The 19,001-nt window shown below is 60.0% G+C and overlaps 1 protein-coding gene across 1 annotated transcript in view; it reads right to left on the bottom strand.

The window, feature by feature from the left end:
* The window catches only part of NCOR2 (nuclear receptor corepressor 2), a 210,691-nt gene that overhangs the window by 29,600 nt on the left and 162,090 nt on the right, over positions 1 to 19,001 (bottom strand). The window contains exons 27-33 of the mRNA XM_044685401.1: positions 13,892 to 14,012; positions 11,207 to 11,347; positions 6,643 to 6,664; positions 4,843 to 5,001; positions 3,633 to 3,766; positions 2,092 to 2,194; positions 1,108 to 1,212 (exon numbers count right to left, since the gene is read on the bottom strand). Of these exons, the coding sequence (XP_044541336.1) occupies positions 1,108 to 1,212; positions 2,092 to 2,194; positions 3,633 to 3,766; positions 4,843 to 5,001; positions 6,643 to 6,664; positions 11,207 to 11,347; positions 13,892 to 14,012 (785 nt within the window). The remainder of the gene's footprint in view (positions 1 to 1,107; positions 1,213 to 2,091; positions 2,195 to 3,632; positions 3,767 to 4,842; positions 5,002 to 6,642; positions 6,665 to 11,206; positions 11,348 to 13,891; positions 14,013 to 19,001) is intronic.

Below are 19,001 nucleotides of genomic sequence, written 5' to 3'. Positions count from 1 at the left end.
TTTAATAACTTTTTATTTACTGACATGTTATAAAATTATTTATATTGTCAATATAACTTTATTAGTAAGATTTATTCCCTGACCAAAAAAGTCCTTTCCTCTCAAGGGGGAGGTATTTCATGCAATATTATCCCCACTTTAAAGATGAGCAAACTGAGAGGCTCAGAAGTCAAGAAGCAGTATAGGGTGGTAGAAAGAGACTCAGTCTGGAAGGACCACATGGTCAGTCAGTTCTTGATACTTATCAATTGTACGACCAAAGGTAAGGCCCCTGACCGCTACCAGACTCAGTCTCCTCATCTGTGAAATGGGTGTGATGACACCCATAGAACCTGCTCCTCAGGGCTGAAGAGGCCTAAATGAGACGACGCCTGTAAGTGCTCCCGGGAAATGCTGGTTGTGATTTGTCCAATTGAAGGCCCCAGCGGGTGCTGGGCTCAGAACTCAGGGCTATGGACTTGAGGTCCAGCCTTCTTTTGATCCCACGACACTGAACAGCCAGGAGGATGAGGATGGACTTCCTGGCCACCACAACATCACTGCAGGTTCACTTCGGAGGGGCCCACCCTCCTGTGAGCACCTGCAAAGGGTTCTAGGCCAGGAGGAAGCCTGCTGTTCTTGGCATTACCTACCTCAGCGGCAGGACAGCATCTAGGAGTCCCAAGTGAGGACAGGCATGGCCTTTGGTCTCTAGCCCTTCTCTATGGAATGGCAAGGAAACTTGAGGGAAATGGCCCAACATCCAGGGAGACTGGACTGGCTAGCCAGGGGGCATTTGACGGATGAACAAGAAGAGGCCCAGCGGTAGAAGATAAGAGGTAAGAGGATCGGAGGCCCCTTTGGCTATTTCTGTCCCTGTCTAGGTCCAGGATAAAGAACCCTGGGCTCAAAGAGTCAGAGGACTGGCCTTCAAAATCCCACCTCTGACTTTTGGGAGGCCTTAGTTTCCTCCTCTGTAAAATGACCCCCATGGGCCCTTTCCAATGATTCTATGGCGACAGGGCTCCCGAGGCCTCTCGTAGCCCTAATGTGAGTCGGTGCCCGTCTTGGCTAGGGCTCTGGACCTCCATTCCTTGGCGCTCTCTCTCGGCCCTCCAGCCAGCTTACCTCTGAGCACTGATGTTTCCTGGGCCACTGGCATCCCCAGGGTCTCAGGCTGGCTGGCCTGGCTCCTCGGGGAGAGCTGCTCCTGCTTCACTCCAGGGAAAGGCACTGCAAAGGGCCGGGGTGTGAGTGCAGGGGGCAGCCCCAGGGCACCAGGCCTCTGCTCCCCACAACCTCCTCTCCCCCTTTCCCACCCCTTGTTCCCAAAGGCAGAGGCAGAACCAAAGGATGCTGAGGGCTCCCGGGATGGGCTGCCAGGGAGTGGCCTGACTCCTTGCCCGGAGGCCCTCGTGACCACCTCCCTTGGTCATGGGAAGGGTCTCTCTAGGCATGAGTCAACTTCCCTGTGGGGTGGAGGGGCCGGGCGGGCTCCGGTTCAGGGCCAGAGGGTGAGCTGACCCATCAAGGCCAGGGCTTGTCTCTGTCCCTGGAGGAGGTGGGCATGGATATACTCAGAGCCAGAATGTCGGTCTAATGGGAGGGGTGTGGGACTTGGGTCCAGGGACATTCAAGTTCCACATCCTGTTAGATTAATGGCTTCCTAAGTCCGGCCAGCCTCTCCTCACCACCTGGCAGAGCCTGTAAGCAGGCCCCTGGCCGAGAGGAGGAAGGAGGCCGTGTGAATGCCTGGGGTCACGTTTCGGATAAAAGGAGAGCCCAGGAACGCTGGCAACAGCTCCCGGATGGCGTTTCTTCCCCTGGGCCTCTCAATTTGCCTGAACATGGACGTCTAGGTCAGACCCCGTGGAAAATGCGTCAGGGGAGGAAAGGCTTTCCTGGGGTGGGGGCAGGAGGCTCCTGGCATGGTGCCCCAAAGCAGAGCTCCCCATCATGGGAAGTGTTCAAATAGTCAGGACGGCCACCTGCCCCATGGAGCGGCCTAGAGAAGTTTGGAGGCTCCTGTCCAGCTCCCGGATGCCTGGCTCCTCCTATAGGCCAGCCGCCCGGGGCAGGGGTGGTGGCCACATAGAGGCCCTGAACACTTACCCAGTTTTTTCGGGTCCATGGTCAATGGCAGGCCCATGGTGATGGAGCCCACAGGAGCCTTGGCATGCTCCGAGTATGGTGTATGGAGCTGGATTGGAACTCCCTGGGAGGAAAACAAGAGAAAGATGCTGTCTGCACCAAGGTAGGTGGTCATCCCGGGCCTGTGGCATTCACCACGTCTCTCTTGAATCGGTATGGAGGGTATTACTGCTCCCATTCCACTGAGAGCGTATGGGTTGTCTGCCCACTCCAAGCAGAGGGCAGGGCCCGTGAAGTAGGGGGAGGGGGAAGAGCCTGGACAAAGGGGCTGGAGGCCGGACCTCGGCAGTCCTTCTGCTGGAGACCTCGCCTGGGCTGCTCATTGCTGGGGAGGAGCAAAGGCGGCCAGGCCCTCTGCTCTGCCCTGCCCGTCCCTTGGACATCCTGGTGACACGGTCTCCCTCATCGGTTCCCGGGGCCGGCTGCCAGCTCTAGCCCCGTCTCCCACGGACACAAAGGTCCTCTGTCCCTGTTTCCAGGGTGACTGTCCCTGGGCTGGAGGGCAGAGGAGGTGGGGGAGGACCAGTGCTGACTCTGGGAGCTATTTTTACCTCCTGTGAATGCCCCTTCCCAGCACCCCCCCATTTCCTCCGGCCTCCTCGGCCGCTGGCTGGCACGGGCCCAGCTCTGGTATTGTCTGGAATGGAATGAGGCCTCGTCCAAAGGTCCCTCCCTGCCTTGCCCTGAGCCCGGGAAACCCTGGGACTGACGGGGACCCATACGGACCAGGCAGAACATGCAGGCCTGCTTTCCCACGGTAGAAAAACCTGGGGTTGGCCTCTGAGTGTGAAAGGACAGAGGGGTGTATGGGGAGTGAGGGAAGTCCCTTCTGGGCATCCCTGATCCGCCTCAGCCTCCTGAGGAGGTGGGAGGGAGCGAGGGTGCAACCCCCTCATTTGATAGGTGGGGAAACTGAGGCTCAGAGCCGGGATGTTACCCCGATAAGCCAAGGGACAGAGCTGAGGGGTGGACTCGGATCCTCTGGCTTTGAGTCCAGCCTTTTCACACTCGGCCACTTTGGGGAAGGAGAGAGCAGCCAAGGAGGGCAGCAGAGACAACAATGGAGAGTCAGGAAGACTCCAGTCTTCCCTCAAACCCTAACAAGCTATGTGACCCTGGGTAAGTCCTGTGCCCTCTGCCTCAGTTCTTCATCTGTAAAAAGGAGGATAATAATAGCACGCAGCTCCGAGGGGTGCTGTGAGGGCCACATGAGAAAACACGTGAAGTGCTCGGCCAGCCCTTCCGTCTCTCGATCATCCGTGTGGAGACGTCTCTGGGCGGGCCAGGGGCTCCCTTACGGAGTCCTCAGGGAAACCCTCCGCTTCTTTCTTAGGAAAAGCTCTGAGACAGCCGTTGGGACAAGTGACTCGCCCAGGGTCCCCCAGCCGGGAAGGTCGTGCCGACTCCCCCCGGCGCTCTCCCCTCTGTGCTGCCCCCGAAATGGACGGGGCCCTTCCTGGCCCTGCAGGTGCTGGGTCAGCCGAGCAAGCTGGGGGCCTTACCTGTGAGCTCACGGGCCTCTCCAGGACAACGGGGTGCTTGGTAGAAGAGATGAGGGGGGGCGGGTTGGAGATGCCGGGCACCCTCTGCAGGCTGGCCCTGGCCCCGTCGTGCAGGTTTAGGGAGATCGGGTGGCCTGGACAGGAGACACGCAGGAGGCAGTTACTGGAGGGCTTCAGGCCGATCCCGTCTGTCCATCTGCTGAGAAGCCTCTCACCTGGCACGACGGGCCAGGAGCTCCGGATCCTTGGGGACCCCTCTGGGAACCCCTCTTCTAAGGCATCCCCTCCCCCGCCCTCGCTGCTCCCCTCTGGGCCTCCCCACTCGTGCCTGACGCAGAGCAATTGCCCAATAAATGTTTGCTCATTTGACCTGTGGGCCAAAGGGGAAGCGCTGGCCTTGAACCTTCTCCCTCCCGCCCCTGCTGGCTGGCTGGGTCATCCCTGATGCAAGGCAGCGGACCTTCACCCTCCTGCCTCCAGGTCTGTCCCTCACTCCATCCACACACCCCTCAGGAGCTCAGGCAGTGCCTGGCACAGAGCAAACACTCCATAAGTGCTGCTGGAGGCCAGTCGATAGAGCCAGGCCTGGAGATGGGAGGTCTTGGGTTCTAATGGGGCCTCAGACACTTCCTAGCTGGGTGACCCTGGCCAAGTCACTTCACCCCCACTGTCTAGCCCTTATTCTTCTGTCCTGGAGCTGATACTTGTCTCGATTCTAAGACACAAGGCAGGGGTTTAAAAAAGATGCTGCTTGACTGATCATTCCGCTAAATAGCACTTGAAGCACAGTCCGGGGGAAAGCCTGCTGGATAGGAGTCAGAAGTCCTGAGTTCAAACCCTGCCTCTGTGGGCCTCAGTTTCCTCATCTGTGAAGTGAGAGCCTCCATGACCCCTTCCCAATAAAGCTCTGACCCTGATTTGTGCTGGGGCTTCAAATCCAGATCCCATCCTCCAGAGGCCCACATTCTCTGGGACGCTCCTTAGAAGCCGGGCAGGGGCAGGGGAAGCCCGGCCGGGATCTGCCCAACAAGGCAAGACCTCCAGGGAGGTGTCACCCCTGGTGCTGCCTTCTGAGGCCGGGCAGAAAGGCCGGAACGGCCTCCCGACAGCCGATGATAGCCCGAACGGAGCAGGCTGTGTAGGCCCCAGAGGCAATCAGGAAGCCCAGAGGTCTCCCCACCCCCCACTCCCCGGGGCCGAGAGGACTTACTTGGTGGGTTGTACTGGAAGGTGGGGGGCTCCAGCTGCGGGGAGCTCTTAATCACTTCTCGAGAAGGCACCGGGAAAGAGAGGGATGGCGGCCAGCACGGGCCGGGCTCCCCGCTCAGCTTCTGGCCCTCTGAGAAGGAGGGGAAATACACCGGCTTTTCTACAGGAAGAAACAAAAAGGTACCCATCAGGCACCCCTCTCTGGGGCTCCCCGGCATCAGCCCGCAGCCCCCGCCCTCAGGAAACCACAGGCGTCTGGGTCCTCCCCCGCCCTCGGCTCCTCGAGGCCCCCTGTGCTGCCTCGGGGTGGGGATCCGGCCTGCAGCAGGCTCAGGTGCCAGCGCCCCGGTGACCTCTCTGCATCCTCTGACCTGCCCTCGGCCCTGCTCGCTGAATCCCAGCCTGCCCTGGGCTCTGGGGTTGCCCGGCCTCCCTGCCCTCCCTGGCCTCCCTGCCCTGGGCTCTGGGGTTGCCCGGCCTCCCTGGCCTCCCTGGCCTGGGCTCTGGGGCTGCCCGGCCTCCCTGCCCTGGGCTCTGGGGTTGCCCGGCCTCCCTGGCCTCCCTGGCCTGGGCTCTGGGGCTGCCCGGCCTCCCTGGCCTGGGCTCTGGGGCTGCCTGGCCTCCCAGAAGACGTAAGGTGACGAGGGGTGTTGGTACGGAGCTTTACTGCCAGCAATGCGGGGTGGCTGCCAGTTGCGTCCCCCACCCTTTACAGAGGAGGCCCGGAAGGCCAGGGGTGAACGTCACCTGTTGCAGCACCCCCTCCCCCCTCCCATGAAAAGGTGTCAGAGGTGGGGGTACACCTAAGGCTGGAGCACACACTGGCCGGGAAGGACCCTAAGAAGCCAGCTAGAGCCTCCTAACAAGGCGGAGAGGGAGGGGCCATCGTGGTTCGCCCCATTTGATAGTCGGGAAAACAGAGGCTCCCGGAGCTAGAAGGCATGTCAAAGTCCGGTGACTCTAGTCCCCTCGTTTTACAGATGAAGGAATTGAGGAGGCAGGAGAGGAAAGGACTGAGCCAAGGTCCCACAGGGAGGGGGAGCCTGAGAGATGGAAAGGACACCAGGGTCCGCAGGGAGGGCCTGGGAGGGGGCAGGGAAGCAGCTGGGGGGCTCCTGCGGGCCTCCTGAAAGCCCAGCGAGGCCAACGGCAACCTGGTTTTTCTGTTGAGAAAAAGAAACGGGCAGAAGCCACGAGGCACCCGGAGGGGTCCGAGCAGGAAAGGGAAGCAGACGGAGGACCGAAGAATGACGAGCCACCAGAGGCCGCGGAGAGAAGCCAGGACGAACGTCCCCCCGCACGGCGGGCGTCCACAAGGACGACGAAGCCCACTTGGGGCGCGTCCCTCAGGACGGCCGCCAGAACCGAATCCCGGGCTAGACGGCAGAGCCGGAACGGGCCGAGGGACGGCTCAGTCCAATGGCTTGGTTTGGCGGATGAAGAAAGTGAGGTTCGCCCGAGTCCAGGACCTTCCCAGGTCTCTGAAGCGGGATGTGAAGCCAGGCCTTGGTGGGGCTCTTGGGGACCAGCCAGGGCAATCCTCAGGACGGCATTCTGGACGGCAGGTCAGCCTCCATCTCTGCCGGAGGGCCTCCAGGGCGGACGGCCCCGCTCCCGCTTTAGGTCCGAAGGCCTCCTCCCAACGTCCAGCCTCGCCGCTGGGCTCTGCCAGCTGGAGCCAAGGACGACGAGCCGAGCATCCCCGGCCCGACGCCTCTGAACGGGCCTCACTACCAGGCCCGCAAGGCTGTCTCCAGCTGGCTTGCCTGTAAACCCCCTCCTCAAATCACAAGGCCTGCACCAGAAGCAGACTCAGAAGCAGGCTGGTCAGCTCGCCTCCTAGCACGGCCAGCACCCACCACGCCACACCGCAGGCGCCTCCTCTGTATTTCCTGACCGAGTCCAACAAGGCAGCCCACGGACTAAGGCCAGTCTGTGACGTCACTAGAACACACGACGTCTGACTCGACAGCTAAGAGATTCTCTGCCAAGTCCATTTTGGAGACCACCAAACGAAGGCCTAGAGCGCGAGTCCAGTCATTTACGCGTCCGCCCCGGGCCACTCCCTGAGGACAGGGACTTGGTGCTTTGTATCCCCAGTGCTTGGCCTGGTACACAGCAAGAGCATAATGAATGCTTCCAGATTCACTTTGTAATGACAAGATGCAGCCACATCCTTCCTTTCCTCTTCCTGCCATCCTCTCTTCCCCTCTGGGGCCCCCATTCTGCTCAGAAGTCATGCACGTCCCGTGGACCCGAGGTCCGAGACGGAACACCGCAGGGCCCGCTGGAGGCCATCTGTCAAGTCCGGCACCCTCATTTACAGCGGAGATGGCGGAGGCCATGGAGGAACCCGTGGCAGGTCCCAGAGCTGGCCAGGAGCAGAGCAGAGATCTGAAACCAGGGCCCCAGCGCAAACGCAGCTGCCGCAGGCCCTCGCCTCTCACAAGGGACTTCATCTTGAAGCCTTCATCTCCCCACCTGTAAAGTTGGTTCTCCTCCAGGGCCATCGCGAGGAAAGAGTTCAGCACGTTCTCTGAGACTCTGAGAAGGATCGCCACGGCGGGCCTGGCCCGAGCTCCTCCTCCCCACACCGACCCTCGCCAGGGCAGGCTTTAGCACCAGCCTGGCCCCGATAAGCCCCTCCTCATCACACCTTGGCCAGTCCAGCCAAAGAGCTGAGATCCCCCCCAGGCCACAGCCCGCCAGCCAGGCCCCCAGAACCCCCCAGGGCCGCGGAGCGAGCCGACCCAGAACGACAACCACAGCAGCGTCCTAACACCAAACACCTTTAAACAACTTCAGGGCTTCGAACGCCGCGGCCAGCCGTGATGCCGGAGCACCCACGACAGAGCGGGCTCCCTGCCTCCCAGCCAAGCTGGCAAACGAGACAGACATTCCTGGACATGGCCAATGTGCGAACTTGTTCCAACTATCTACCCCAATTGGTTACGAGGGTTTTCTTTTTCTTTTTAATGGTGGGGAGAGAGGAGGAGGACAGAAAACAGTTTTGTTCATTGGGGGAAGACGTTCTCTGTTTTTTTATTACAGAACAGCCCCACCTGTGAGGGCCTGCTCTCTCCCTCCTAACTCTAAAGGCCCCCTTGGGCTCATCTTCCTGAGAAGGCACCCTTCTGTTTAGAACTGGGGACACAGAGAGCCACAGAGGACGGCGTGGCTTGGGGTCCTGCTACAGGGCGAACGGACGTCCTCTCATTAGCCAATGGCTGGGCTCCTTCCTGCTCCTTTGAGAACCAGACACAAGTTTCTCTACCTGGATGCTAGAGATCAGCAGCGAGCCATCTTTTTGAGCAAAAAAGGCCCTCTTTTAACATAAAAACTGTGTAGACTCTGTGTGATGAGTAGTGGAGGGAGAGAGACAGACAGGGAGAGAAAGAGACAAAGAGACAAAGAAAGAGAGAGAGAGACAGAGAAAGAGAAACAGAGAGAGAGAGAGAGAGACAGAGAGAGAGAGAAAGAGAGACAGAGACAGAGAAAGAGAAAGAGAGACAGAGAAAGAGAGACAGAGACAGAGAGAGACAGACTCTTGTATTTTATTCTACTTCCTTAAACTTAAGTTCCTGGATCCTTGCTGTAGTCTATGGCCTCTGCTGACCTCACCTCTGAGGCCCTAAGCCTCAACTCACCTGGCTTTGGCCCACTGGTGGTCATTGACTGCCACCACCCATGCCTGAGTGACAAATGGGGGCTCTAAAGCAGCCCCAAGCAGAGGCTGGAGGGCGCCTTCACGAGACGTGGCTTTAGGAGACACTGACTGCAGCCTCCTCATTTTACAGAGGAAGATCCAGGGCCCAGAGAGGTCACCTCCTCTAGTCCAACCCTGCCACTGCACAAATGAAGAAAGTGAGGTACGACAGAAAAAGAGATGGGCAGACCTGGAGCAGGGGCTTCACAGGCCCCCGAATCCAACCCTCTCCTTCAACAATGGAGGTCACTAAGATCCAAAGAAGGGGTGCCCCAAATCAGAGAGAGGCCACAGAGCAAGTAAGGTCCTCAGACTCCAAATCTAACCCTCCAGGCTCTCAACCAGGCTCCCCATTTCAACAGAGACCCAGACCCCTGGGGCCTTGCCCCAAGTCCCACAGCAAGGCAATGACCCTCACCTTGGGCTTATCACTGAACTTATCTAAAGGCATCCAGGAGGGTGCAGCTTTGGGCCCAGCAGGGCTCCTGGGCAGTGAGTCTCCTCTAGAGCTCCTGAGGGGCAGGGACGGTTAGGCTCTGTTCTCTGTATCTCCAGGGCTGGGCACTGTGGCTGGCACATTTAAAAATGTTCACAGACTGACTGACCCAACAAAACTAACTGGCTCCTGGGATAGCCAGGGGGCTCAGAGGATAGAGAATCAGACCTGGAGACGGGAGGTCCTGGGTTCCGGGCTGGCCTCAGACATTTCTTGGCTGTGTGACCCTGGGCAGGTCACTTGACCCCCATTACCTAGCCTCACCACTCTTCTGCCTTGGAGCCAATACACAGTATTGATTCTAAGATAGACAAAAAGCCAGTAAGGGTTTAAAAAACCAACTGGCTCCTATCTGGAGCAGCAGGAGGGGCTGGATAATGGAGAACTGGCTACCCGGAGGCACCGGCCTGTCCGGGAAGGCATCTCTCCTTCGAGCCCTGTCTTAGAACGCGTTTTCCCGCTAGTCTGTGGACGTGCAGGGGTGGCAATCAGGGCAGGACAAGGCGGCCGTGGAGCAGGGCCGTGAGGACCTCTTACTCCCCAATTCCCAGGAGGACAGGAGGCCCAGATGGACAGACCACGGACCAGGAGATCATGGGAGTGCCTAGAGGCCAGGCAGTGTGGGCTTCCTTGCAGCCTGTCTCCCCCCGGAGGCTGGGCAGCTGGGGAGGCTCCTCCTGGAGTCCGGATGCTCAGAGGCAGAAGGAGGCAGGTGGGAGCCAGCGCTGATCAGTCCCCATCGGCGAACGGTCCGGTCTTTCTCTTCAGGCTGGCGTCACATCTAGAATACGGCCGCCGGGAGGCTGGCAGCAGGCTCCGGAGGAGGCACGCCGTGGGGCCGCGAGGGTGGTGGCAAGGAGGAGCGGCACCCGCCCTGGCTAGACCTTCGGGCTGGCCCTGCTCTCCTCTAGGACGGGCTGTGTCGGCCTGCTCCAGAGGCCCCGGGACTCTCCCGCTCGCCCTTCCCCACGTGCACGGGGTGCCCCTCCGGGATGGGCTGTGTCCGGGGCTTCCTGGCAGGGGTCAGCTTCCTCTGGAGGCCCGGCCGGCCGGCAGGGAGAGATGGAGACAAAGGTCGCGAGGCTGCCCGGCGGGGGTTGGGGGAGGAAGCCCAGCAGGCTCGTTTCCTGGAGCCCGATAATCCCGGCCAGACGCTCTGGACGCGAGGCGGCGGTCACGTGGGATCGTCAGACCTGGCCAGGTCTGGGTGAGCCGAGGATCACCCCACCTGCCATGGCCCCGAGCTGGGGACGCCCCGGGCAGCGAACCCTCCGAGCTCCGCCCGGCAGCCTCTGGCCGCTCCAGCGTCCCGAGAGCCTTCTTGGAGCCCCCTGGCTGAACCGAAGCGAAGGCCCAAGAGGGGCCGCTTTTTTCTGCCCACCCCGCTCCGTCCAGTCGACGGACTGATCCCTGATTAAGCATCTGCTATGGGCCATAAGTATACAGCAGGCCAACACAACCCCCAGCGGCCTCACGCATCAGCTGGCTTCGTGCTTGCTTGCTTTATTTTTAACCCCCTTAGAATCAATACTGTGTATCGGCTCCAAGGCAGAAGAGTGGTAAGGGTAGGCAATGGGGGTCAAGTGACTTGCCCAGGGTCACGCAGCTGGGAAGTGTCTAAGGCCAGATTTGAACCCAGGACCTCCCATCTCTGGGTCTGACTCTCAGGCCACTGAGCCACCCAGCTGCCCCCTGGCACTATCTTTCTTGACCTTGTCCCGGGTGGTTAATGATTCCATTCCCACCCCCAAATGACCCTGCATTTACCTACATGTATATTCATTTATTTACTTGCATGCATGTCCCTGTCACGATACTTGTCCCCCTTTCCCCGGGGGGAGGGGGGAGTTAAGCTCCCTGAGGTACTGCCTTTTGGTTTTTTTGGTCTTTTTGTCCACAGTGTCAAGCACAGAGCCCAGTACACAGGAAAAGTTCAATGAAAAAAGGGCCAAGGAGAAGAGAAATCACAGCCTCTTTGGCAGCAAAGGCCAGGGAAGGCGGGCCTGACTTTGGGGCCCTTTTCCTCTTCCTGGAGCCAGGTGTCATCTGGGGAGACGTGCACTGCAAGGCTCCCCTGACGGGCTGTACAAAGGGGAGGCCCCCCGAGGCCTTTGGGGTCCCCAGGGGGCAGGGAGATGGGGACTTACCATCCTTCTCCACCACGGCAGGGCTCCTGCTCTGGCCCCGGGGGCTGCTGCTTGGCTGGGGAGGTTCACCGTCTGGCTGCAAATGATGCTGAGACTGAGGTGCCGGCTTTCCCGGGGGCACATCGTCCCGGGGAGGGTCATGGACTTTGGTGACCTGCTGGGAGAAAGGCAAGGCCCAGTGAGTCCCCCTGCTGGGGCCAGACACGGCTTCATTCCTTCAGGGAAAACCAACTGCTATAGGCAGTGAGAGCACCCCCATTTTAGAGATGGTATACCTCAAATTTTCATGTGTATTTCCCCAACAAGAAGGGAAATCTCCTTACATCAAGGTGAACTTGTCGAGTACCACCTCAGCAAGCTACAGAGATGCAAATGGTAACTCAGCACGAGGAAAAGCTTTCTAACAGTTAGACCTCTCCTCAAAGGGCAAAAGCTGCATTTCATCTAATAGTGAGCTCCCTGCCACTGGGGGGATGCAAGCAGAGACAGGAGGGATCACCTGTCAGAGGGTTGGAAGGGATTCCTGGAGAGACCAGATAGAATCTAAGCTTCTTGAGAGCAAAGGCCATGTGATGTTTTACCTTTGTCCCCTCAAGGCCTAGAAGAATGTGTGGCACATAACAGGGTCTTTTAAAAAACAAAGAACTTATTTTCTGTCTTAGTAACAACAATAAAAAAGAAAAGTGGTAAGGCCTAGGCAAATGGAATTTAAGTGGCTTACCCAGAGTCATACAGCTAGGAAGTGTCTATGGTCAAATTTGAACCCAAGCCTTCCTGACTAGACCTAGCACTCTTCTATGCCACTTAGCTGCCCCTATAACAGATTTTTTTTTCTTCCCCTTTAAAATGTTTATCTAGTGTCTTAGAATTGATACTAAGTATTGTTCTAAGGCAGAAGAGCAGTAAGGGCTAGGCAACTGGGGTTACGTGACTTGCCCAGGGTCACACAACTAGGAAGTGTCTTAGGCCAGATTTGAACCAGGACCTCCTGTCCCTAGGCCTAGCTCTCTATCCACTGAACCACCCAGCTGTCCCTGTAACAGGTTCTTAATAAATGCTCCTTAATTAATCGATCCCGGCTCAGGTATGAATGAACACTCGCTGACTTCTGAGGGAGGTCCTTTGCACATCACGGATGTGGGCCACATGGTTAGACTTCAAAAAATCTGGGGTTCCTGCCCCACTTCCCCTGAGCCTGAGGGAACCAAGTTCCTCATCTAGAGGGCTTTGGGGTAGCTCCTCAACCCTTGGCCCGACACCTGGCACAGGGGCCATCCCTGGACAGTAACAGGAAAGTCAGCGAGACGGCAGGGTCTGGGGAAGAGAGCGGGTTGAGCTTTGGATGTCTTTGAGACATCAGACATGTCCAGTAGGCAGCAGGAAATAGGAGTTTCGGGTCAGGAGAGAGGTTAGGCCTGGGTAAGGAGATCTGAGAACCATCTGCGAAGAGATGACCCTTGAATCGATGGGGGCCAGTGATCGGAGAGGGTTTGGCACATGTCTGAGGCAATCAGGGGCGCTAGGCGAGGATCCAGCAAAGGTTACTGAGAGAACAGGCATATAATCAATACTTCTTCATCCACCCAATCACCCACTGATCTACCATCTATCCACTGATGCAGTCATCTGTCCACCCACCGTCCATCCTGATTAGGCCTCACGCTTCCTCGTTGCCCTTCCACCCTCTCTGCTCCTTCTTCTGCCCTTTGGAGTGAAGAAGAAAGAATGTTTCTGCCTCTTGAAACCTTGTTTCCTGGGAGCCTTCCTCAGTTCTGCTCAAATATGGCCTTCTAGGCGAGGCCCAAACAATCCTTTCTCTCAAGAAGCACGGTGTGGCCAAGGAAGAAAAGGCAGAGACGTCCAAGAGAGGGAGCCCAGGTGGGAGAGTGGCTTCCCTCTGCGCTCCCCAGGCCCTAGCGTGGGGCTGCCTTTCCTGTCCCCCTATCTGTGCCCAGGCAGCCTTTACTACGACGTAAGCTCCTTGAGGGCGGAGGCCGCTTTTGCTGCTGCTCTGTACCCTCCTGTGCGGCATACACACGGTAGGAGCTTATAAATGTTCCACTTCCTCTGGGATGACTTTTCGGGCAACAAACAATTCCTGGACAAAGGAGTTAATCCCCTGCCTCGGGGTGGCCTTTAAACATCCTCCTCCACCCCATGGGCCCTCACGGCACAGATTAGGGGTGTCTTTCCCCCAATAAAGTTCTTCTAGACAGGGTGCCCCAAAAGTCTGAATACAGTTTTAAGTTCTTGAGTTTCCAACTCCACTTTGTAGGCCGAGCCAGTCTCGCCTTTGGCCATGTCTGCCTGTGCTCTGGCCACCTGACTGTCCCGCAGAGCAGGGCCCCGGCAGGCGGGCAGACAGGGTGAAGGAGGGGGCCCTCGGAGGCCGGGGGAGGTGCGAGGGGCCCGGAGTGCCACGTGTTTTCCTCGTACCCGCCACTGCCCAGCCCCATTCAGGAGCCGCCTCCACAGAGCTGTTCTCTGGCCCCATTTCTGCAGGGATTTCTCCAGGAAGCGCAAGGCCTGGGGACAGAAGCCAAGTCTGTAGGCCTTTCTCTCTCTACCCACCCCAACGCTGTGCGGGCCATGCCAGGGGGCGCGTTTCCGTCTGAGTTATTTGGGTTAGAGCAGGAATCTGAGCCCAGGAAGAGCCGGACCCAGGCTTCCAGAAGGCTTGGGGTTCGAGGGAGATACTTACGATGGGAGGGATGGCGGCCGCTCGCTGCTTCAGCTGTTTGAGGTCCAGGGGTTTCTGAGGCGAAGGGTTGGCCCTGGCGTCAGAGGCGGCATTTAGGAGGCTGGGCCGAGGGGACAGGAGCCTGTGGGGAGAAAGGCCCGTCAGCGCTGCGCTGGCCTCCGGGGCCTGCCCAGCAGCAGCAGGGCTGCGAGGCACCCCTGAGCGCCAGGCCTGGCCGCTTCCTGCACCCCATGAGGGGCCCGGATTGGAGGGAGCCCCACTCGCTCCTCTGGGAAATGGGGGAGAACCCAAAGAGGAACTGAAGGAGCTGCTCCGTCCTGGCCTGCAGAGGACAAGGACACCAGGAGGGCCGGGGAGGATCCCCGGAGATGGCCGCACGAGCCTGCCTACCTCTTAGCTGGTCCCACTTGCACACTCCCCGCTGCCAGAGCCTCGAAAGGACCCCGTCTACACTCTGCGGACAATAATCCACAAGAGATGATTAAGCATGTACTGTGTCCACCCCTGCGTGAGGGGCTGGGGATATGAGGAGCACCAAGGTGGCCAAGGGGGCAGAGAGCCAAGCCTAGAGACGGGGGGTCCTGGGTTCAGATCCGGTCTCAGACACTTCCCAGCTGGGTGACCCTGGCCAAGTCACTTGACTCCCATTGCCTAACCCTTACACTCTTGTGCCTCAGAGTGGTCAGGAGCATTAACTCCAAGGGAGAAGCAAAGCCCACCTAGAGGGGCTTTCTGATGGCTGCCCCACTGGCCCAGCGCCCTCCCCAAGACTGCCTCAGAGGTGTCCGGGGCCTGGCGCTTCCTGACCGGGCGGCACCTCATCGCCAGTGCTGTTGTGCCTCCCACCACGCCGTCAGCAGGTCTGTGTGGAGAGCCTGCTCCGCCGCTGGCCCTTGAGGAAGCTGCGGAGGCGGCCGTGCCATGATGCCCGGCCCAGAGCCCCCGAGCCCCCGAGCACGCTCACAGCGGACACGCTCCTGAAGCCGCTGAGTGGTCCCCGGGGCCATGACCGCCGAAGCGGCGCCTCCTGGGTGCTGGCACCCGGCGAGGGGCAGCCCGGCCTGGGCACGCTCCGAGCAGACAGCGCAGTCGGGCGGTAAAGGAAGAGCACGGCGAGGCCTCGTAGTGACAGCAGCAGAAGTGGGCGCCGGGTGCCGAGGGGGGCCGGGGCCCAGGTCCAGGCCCAGGGGAGGGGCGCCCGGACGCTCAGGACCTGGCGGCTCTGCTCTCGACAACAAGGCGAGGACTGAGCTGGCCGTCTGAAAAGCATTTAGGAAGCGTCTCCTGGGCGTGCGGCGCTGCTCCGAAGGAGCCGGCACTAGAGACGGCGTAGGATGGGGGGATGCGGTGCTGGGCCTAGCGTGAGCAAGGCCCAAGTTCAAACCGGCCTCAGACCTGCACTGGCTGTATGACCCTGGACAAGTCACTTCACCCTGCTGGCCTCAGTTTCCTCATCTGTCAAGCGAGCTAGAAAAAGAAATGGCGACCCCCTCGGGTATCCTAACGGGGTGAAGTCAGACACGCCTAGAATAAACGAACATCCCCACCACCCAGAGATGCTTGCTGACCGACTGACTGACCAATAGCAAAGATGATTAAGGAAAAAGCGGTTTCTTGTAAAGCCAGATGCTGGCTGCCTTGAGGCGGGGCTGGTGGGGTACAGAATGAACAGCTTTGGAAGCGGGGAAACGAGTGGCAGCACACAGGGAGGGCCCTCGCCTTCGGGGGAGCAGGGCTGTCGGCACCCCAGCTCTAAGGGGATGACCCCGGAGAACGCGGCAGGTCCTCGGGGTCTGACGAGCCGCACCGCCAGAGCCCCGAACCTGGCTGGGGTTCAAAGCGTCCGAGATGCCATGGAGCACACTTCCTCCTCCTCCTGCCGGGACGGTGACCTGGGCCTGAACCGCCTGGCCCGCTCCCTCCCGCTCGCTTGCTGGGGAGGATTCTTCCTTTCTCTTGGGGGAGGCCGTCTCTGTTTCCAACTTCAACAGGCTCAAGCTGGGCTGATCCACAGGCCTGGCCTGGCTGAGCGCCGCGCCGGCCAGCCAGCAGCCCAGGGAAGGGCGGGAGGGCAGCCAACACAGCTGTCCCAGAGCCCCTCCCCGGGGCCGGGCCCGCCTCTGCGAGAAAGAAGCCCTTTGGGCCCGAAGGACCAGCAGTCTCTGGGGCAGGGCCCAAGCCTGCTGGGGGAGGGGAGGGGAGAGGCTTTGTGCGTGTCCCCAAGGGCACCCCACTCCCGAGGCCTCTCCCAGCTCAGAGGGCCCCACTCTGGGTCTGAGGGTATTGCAGAGCCCAGGACAGCTGGCTTTGTCACGCTTTGCTCCCCAATCTCTTCCAGACTGAAGTGGTCGGCCCCATGCATTCGGGGGCCCAACCTAAACGGCCTTTTTGGCGTTCCCTACACAGGGCACCTCCCCTCTCTGGGCCTTTGCATCAGCTGTCTCCCATGCCGGGTACACACTCCCCTCCGGCTCCTACAGCAGCCAGCTTCCTTTAGACTTTGGCCCCTCCAGGAGACACACTGGAGGCTGTCTTCAAGCCTCTCAAGAGCTTCCTGTGTAGACGGACGGTTGGTCCCGTTCTCCCTGCCCAGAGCAGGGCAAGGCGAGCATTCCCAGAGCGGCTTTTATCCTGACCGAAGGACAAACGGCTGACCATTGAGCAGGGGGTCTCTGGTGGGGGCCGGAATGCCAGGGGCACCGGCTCCGACGGCTCCGAGGACGTTCTGACGTGCAGACACAGGAGGGCATCGACGAGGCGCGTTCCAACATGACTGCGAGGGCTTTTCCGGCCCTCAAACTAAGAGGAAGGACCCGAACCCACGTCACGGAGGCCGAGCTGCCTGGCACGGTGGATGCAGCGCCAGCCCTGGCAGCACGAGGACGCGGGTTCCAGTCTGGCCTCAGTCACTTCCTGGCTGGATGACCCTGGGCAAGTCACTTCACTAGCCTCCATTTCCACGTGTGTAAAAGGCGCTGGAGGATGCCCAGTGGGGCCGTGCGGGGTGAGACGGGCAGCGTGCAGCGGGTCCTGCGCTCTGTCTCCAGCCACCGCCACTCGCACACTGGACAAGGAACGCCCCAGGAGGGCCCTGTGGAGCCTTTTAATGGCACGAGGCAGCCCTGGCAGGAAGAGTGCTGGCCCAGGAGTCAGGAAGACCCGAGTTCCAATCCGGCCTCGCACACTTCCTAGCTATGGGATTCCTGCAGTCGGTCTCAGTTTCCTTCTCCATAAAATGGGGACAGCCAAGGCCCTACTCCCAAGCTACCAGGGCCGCTGGGAGGATCCCCGGCTCTCTGTGCACAGCCTCCAGGAAAGCTCGCTCTTCTTGGGGCTGGCCCGCCGCCTGGGGCTCTCTCTGAGAGGATCCCTGCCAAAGACTGCCGCGGGGCTTCCTCCCAGCCGGGCTCTCCTCTGGGCTGGGAGCAGGCCTGGCCCGCTGACCCAGCACTGCAGGGGAGTGTGCAAGGGTGAAGGCCCGGGTCAGAGCAGAGATCAATGAGTGCTGCCTGGGGGAGGGGAGGAGAGGGGGGCACGTACGCACGCCCCCCCCCAGGCTCCGGCTTCAGCTTTGGGGCTGGGATGGGAGGGGTCAGCTTCAGGGTGCCCCAGCTTTCCCGTCAGTCCCTTCCCAGGAGGCCGGTGTGGCCAAAGGGAACGTTTTCTAGGACGGCTCTGACGCATCTCACCCTCGCTGCCTCCCGGGCCGGCCGGGGTCAGGGACCTCAGCCAGGAGCCCTACATGGGGTGGAGAAGCAGTGAGAGTCTGGAGGGAGGGAGGGAGGGCTGAGGGGCCCACAAGAGCAGGGAATGGCCAGCGGAGCCCGGAGGGCCCCTTCCTTTCCTCTAAGCCAGAATCAAAGAGGCGACCGGGAGGTTTGGGGAGGGAAGCCCAGAGCTCTCCTTTTTCATCGAGTCAATGACGGGCAGGGATCGGAACTCGGGTCCTCTGGCTCTAATGCCGGCCCCTCATTCCACCGCCCAGATGGGCAAATGAAGGCTGTAGACGCAGTGGAATGTGCCCAGTGTCCCCCCAAACCCCTCCTAGGCACAGTCGAGGCTAGAAACCGTCTCTCGGGCCGGGGCTTGAATGTACGTGGGGTGAGCTGGACAAATGTTGGCGGGAGATCCAGACTGGCGGGAAATTTGGACACGCTTGGCTGAGGTCAGCAGAGGCTGAAGGAGGGTGGGAGAGGGGCCGGGCCGGGAAGGTGCCCAGCAAGATACCATTTATGGGAGAATTCTCTAAGAGAACGAGAAAACAAGGCTCTCGGGGACATGACGACCGACCCAAACATTCGAGTGGCTGCAGAGCACACGAAGCGAGGACCTGGGCTTGGAGTCAGGAAGGAAGCCCCAACGGCCAGGGTTACCTCCAATGGGATGGATGGCCTCAAGAAGTAGGGAGTCCCCCGTCCCTGAAGGGATTTAAGCATCCCCCCAGGCAAAGGCTGTAGAGGAGATTCTTATTAGGGATCACAAACATGGACACGGACGATTCCCGAGAGCTCAGCTAACCAAACACTGGACCCATTTTACAGACAAGCCGAGGGCCTGTCCAAGCTCACACAGGGAGCACGCATCAGGGCCTGGATTCAAATCCAGCGGCTGCCTCCCACCCCGAGGGGATGTGGGCCTCGTTCTCCCCTCCCCATCCTCCCCGCCTCTTGGCTCTCTGGAACTGGCCAGCCAGTCGGGCGAGACGGCCTCCGAGGTCCCACAGGGTTAAAAATGAGTCCTCCAAGGCTTGTGCCAGGCCGGTCTGGGCAGGACCTAGCAGGGAAAATCCGAATGCCCGCACCCATGGGCACCGTGCCCTGTGACGGGCGAGGGGATTAGCTTATCTCTGCCGCCCCATGACCTCAGCTCTCTGCTGGAGACAGAAAATGTGTTTCCATGACGCTTCTCCAGGCAGCGGGAGGGAGGCCGGGGTGGGGACGGAGAGGGCCTCCCGGTGACCCCATTAGCCAGGAATGATGGAGGGAGTCAGGCTCGCCGGCCTCAGGGACCGCAGAATGCTCTCCCTCTCTAACTGGCCGGCCCGCCTCTGTCTGACCAAGGGGCCTGAGGGCTCCGGCCTTCCCCCCCACCCCCTTCCCCGCCCTGGAGG

Source organism: Gracilinanus agilis, chromosome 1, assembly GCF_016433145.1.
Source record: "Gracilinanus agilis isolate LMUSP501 chromosome 1, AgileGrace, whole genome shotgun sequence".
In the NCBI taxonomy this organism is placed as follows: domain Eukaryota; kingdom Metazoa; phylum Chordata; class Mammalia; order Didelphimorphia; family Didelphidae; genus Gracilinanus; species Gracilinanus agilis.
This window is presented reverse-complemented; position numbering and strand designations above follow the sequence as displayed.